The 1,771-nt window shown below is 29.8% G+C and overlaps 1 protein-coding gene across 1 annotated transcript in view; it reads right to left on the reverse strand.

Moving 5' to 3' along the window:
* LOC107612037 (zinc finger Ran-binding domain-containing protein 2) overlaps window positions 945-1,771 on the reverse strand; it is a 1,347-nt gene continuing 520 nt past the window's right edge. Inside the window, exons 3-4 of the mRNA XM_016313875.2 lie at window positions 1,551-1,771; window positions 945-1,064 (exon numbers count right to left, since the gene is read on the reverse strand). Coding sequence (XP_016169361.1) covers window positions 965-1,064; window positions 1,551-1,771 — 321 coding nt within the window. The 3' untranslated portion in view covers window positions 945-964. The remainder of the gene's footprint in view (window positions 1,065-1,550) is intronic.

The raw sequence follows: 1,771 nt of genomic DNA on the forward strand, positions 1-1,771 counted from the left end.
TTTTTTTTTTTTAATTTTATTTTGCTAGTTATAAGTGTATTATATTACGAAAGAATACATATCTTCTAATAAAATTGAGCATATATAAACCAATTAACTCAAAGCCACTCATCATTTGGTATATGTGCAAAATTTAGGACAGTAGTAGTTAATTTTAATTTTAATAATTTCAGTTGACAAAGTTAAATATCAATCCAACAATTTAGTCATATACTAATTATTCTTTGGACCACGTCTCCACTATAAATTAAAGCTTATATATGTGTAGCTTTGAGAGTAAAAGAAAAAAAGGCACAAAAGATATAGAATCTTTTTTTTTCTTTTCATTTTTTTCTCTAAAAACATACAAACATCTTGGATAATTAGATATTTTAAATTAAAGAACATTTTTTGCACTAATAAATCATAGTGAGGTTAAGAGTTGAAGTTATATAGCTATCCATCTCTTTTCTTCAAAACACAGTAGTGACAATGATAATTGATATATTTAAATTGTAGATATTTAAAAACAAAACAAAATCAAAATAAAAAAATTAATAATAAAGAGTACAATATTAAACTAAGAAATTAGCTAGTCATTATCAGTACCAAATAAGAACTCAAAATCATAATAATTCACCTAATAATAATATATAATTAAAGATTAAAGTCACTATTTCATTAAATTTTTAATTTAAAGAAAAATCCTAGTTAATTTTGGTATAGAAATTTCGAATTTAAAAACATCGATAAAAATTATGTTGAATTTTGATTTATTTGATTTTTATTTAAATTAAGCACTACATAAGTTAAAGTAATATTTCTTATTTGATCCATTCCTAAAGTGAAAATTTGAGACTTCACTATACTTATTACTACTGAAATCCAACATGAATAATTAACATATGATTATCTAATTAATTGCATTAAAAAGTAAAAAAAAAAAGTTAGATAATTAATAATTACCAGATGGAGAAGGTATAGTCTAGGATGAATAGGGAGGCCTAGAACTAGAAGAGTCCCTTGGTGCATTGCATCGATAGCATTCCATTCTATTTGCAAAGTTATGCTCATTGCATCCAGACCTGCCCAATTTGTCGCTAGAATGTATAATGTAGCAGTCGTTAGTCCATTTCAGCATGTCGTTAACGATTTTGTGAGACAGTGACAAAAATGAGATTAGGAACCAATGTGAGTCATAACTATTAATTAGTTGGGAGACATAATTGTTAGAACTGATTAGGAACCAATTGGGAGACATAATTTGTTGTTGCTTGATTAGGAATCAATTGTGAGTCATAACTATTAAATTGAGTAAATCGAAATTTTTGAAATTAGACTGAAATATAATTGTTAGAACTGAACCAGTGATCGAACCTTTAAACATATATATAAAGAGACACATCTAAAAAATATATCTATAAAGACACTTTTATTAAACACAGTTATAAAAAAGACATTTTTATTAGACACATCTACAAAGACACTTCCATTAAACACAATTATAAATAAGAATTGGCAGAAGTTGACAGATACTGTTGGTAACGTAACGGAATTGTCTTTATATATACCTGGTACATATCCAGTCGCCGGATTTCCAAGCAGGGCGAGCAGCAGTGGTGCCGGCAAAGCTATAGCCTCTAGTTCGAGGAATGTCGGCGTCAAATCCGGCGGCGGAGGAGTCCTCCTTGGGAGCACCACACTTGAAGCAGCTAGACCGGCTTGCGAAGTTGTGGGCTCCACAATTGCCAACGGTGCAGTACCAGTCTCCAGGGCGAACATCGGGGCCGGT

The sequence above is a fragment of the Arachis ipaensis genome, chromosome B08 (assembly GCF_000816755.2).
Source record: "Arachis ipaensis cultivar K30076 chromosome B08, Araip1.1, whole genome shotgun sequence".
NCBI lineage: Eukaryota > Viridiplantae > Streptophyta > Magnoliopsida > Fabales > Fabaceae > Arachis > Arachis ipaensis.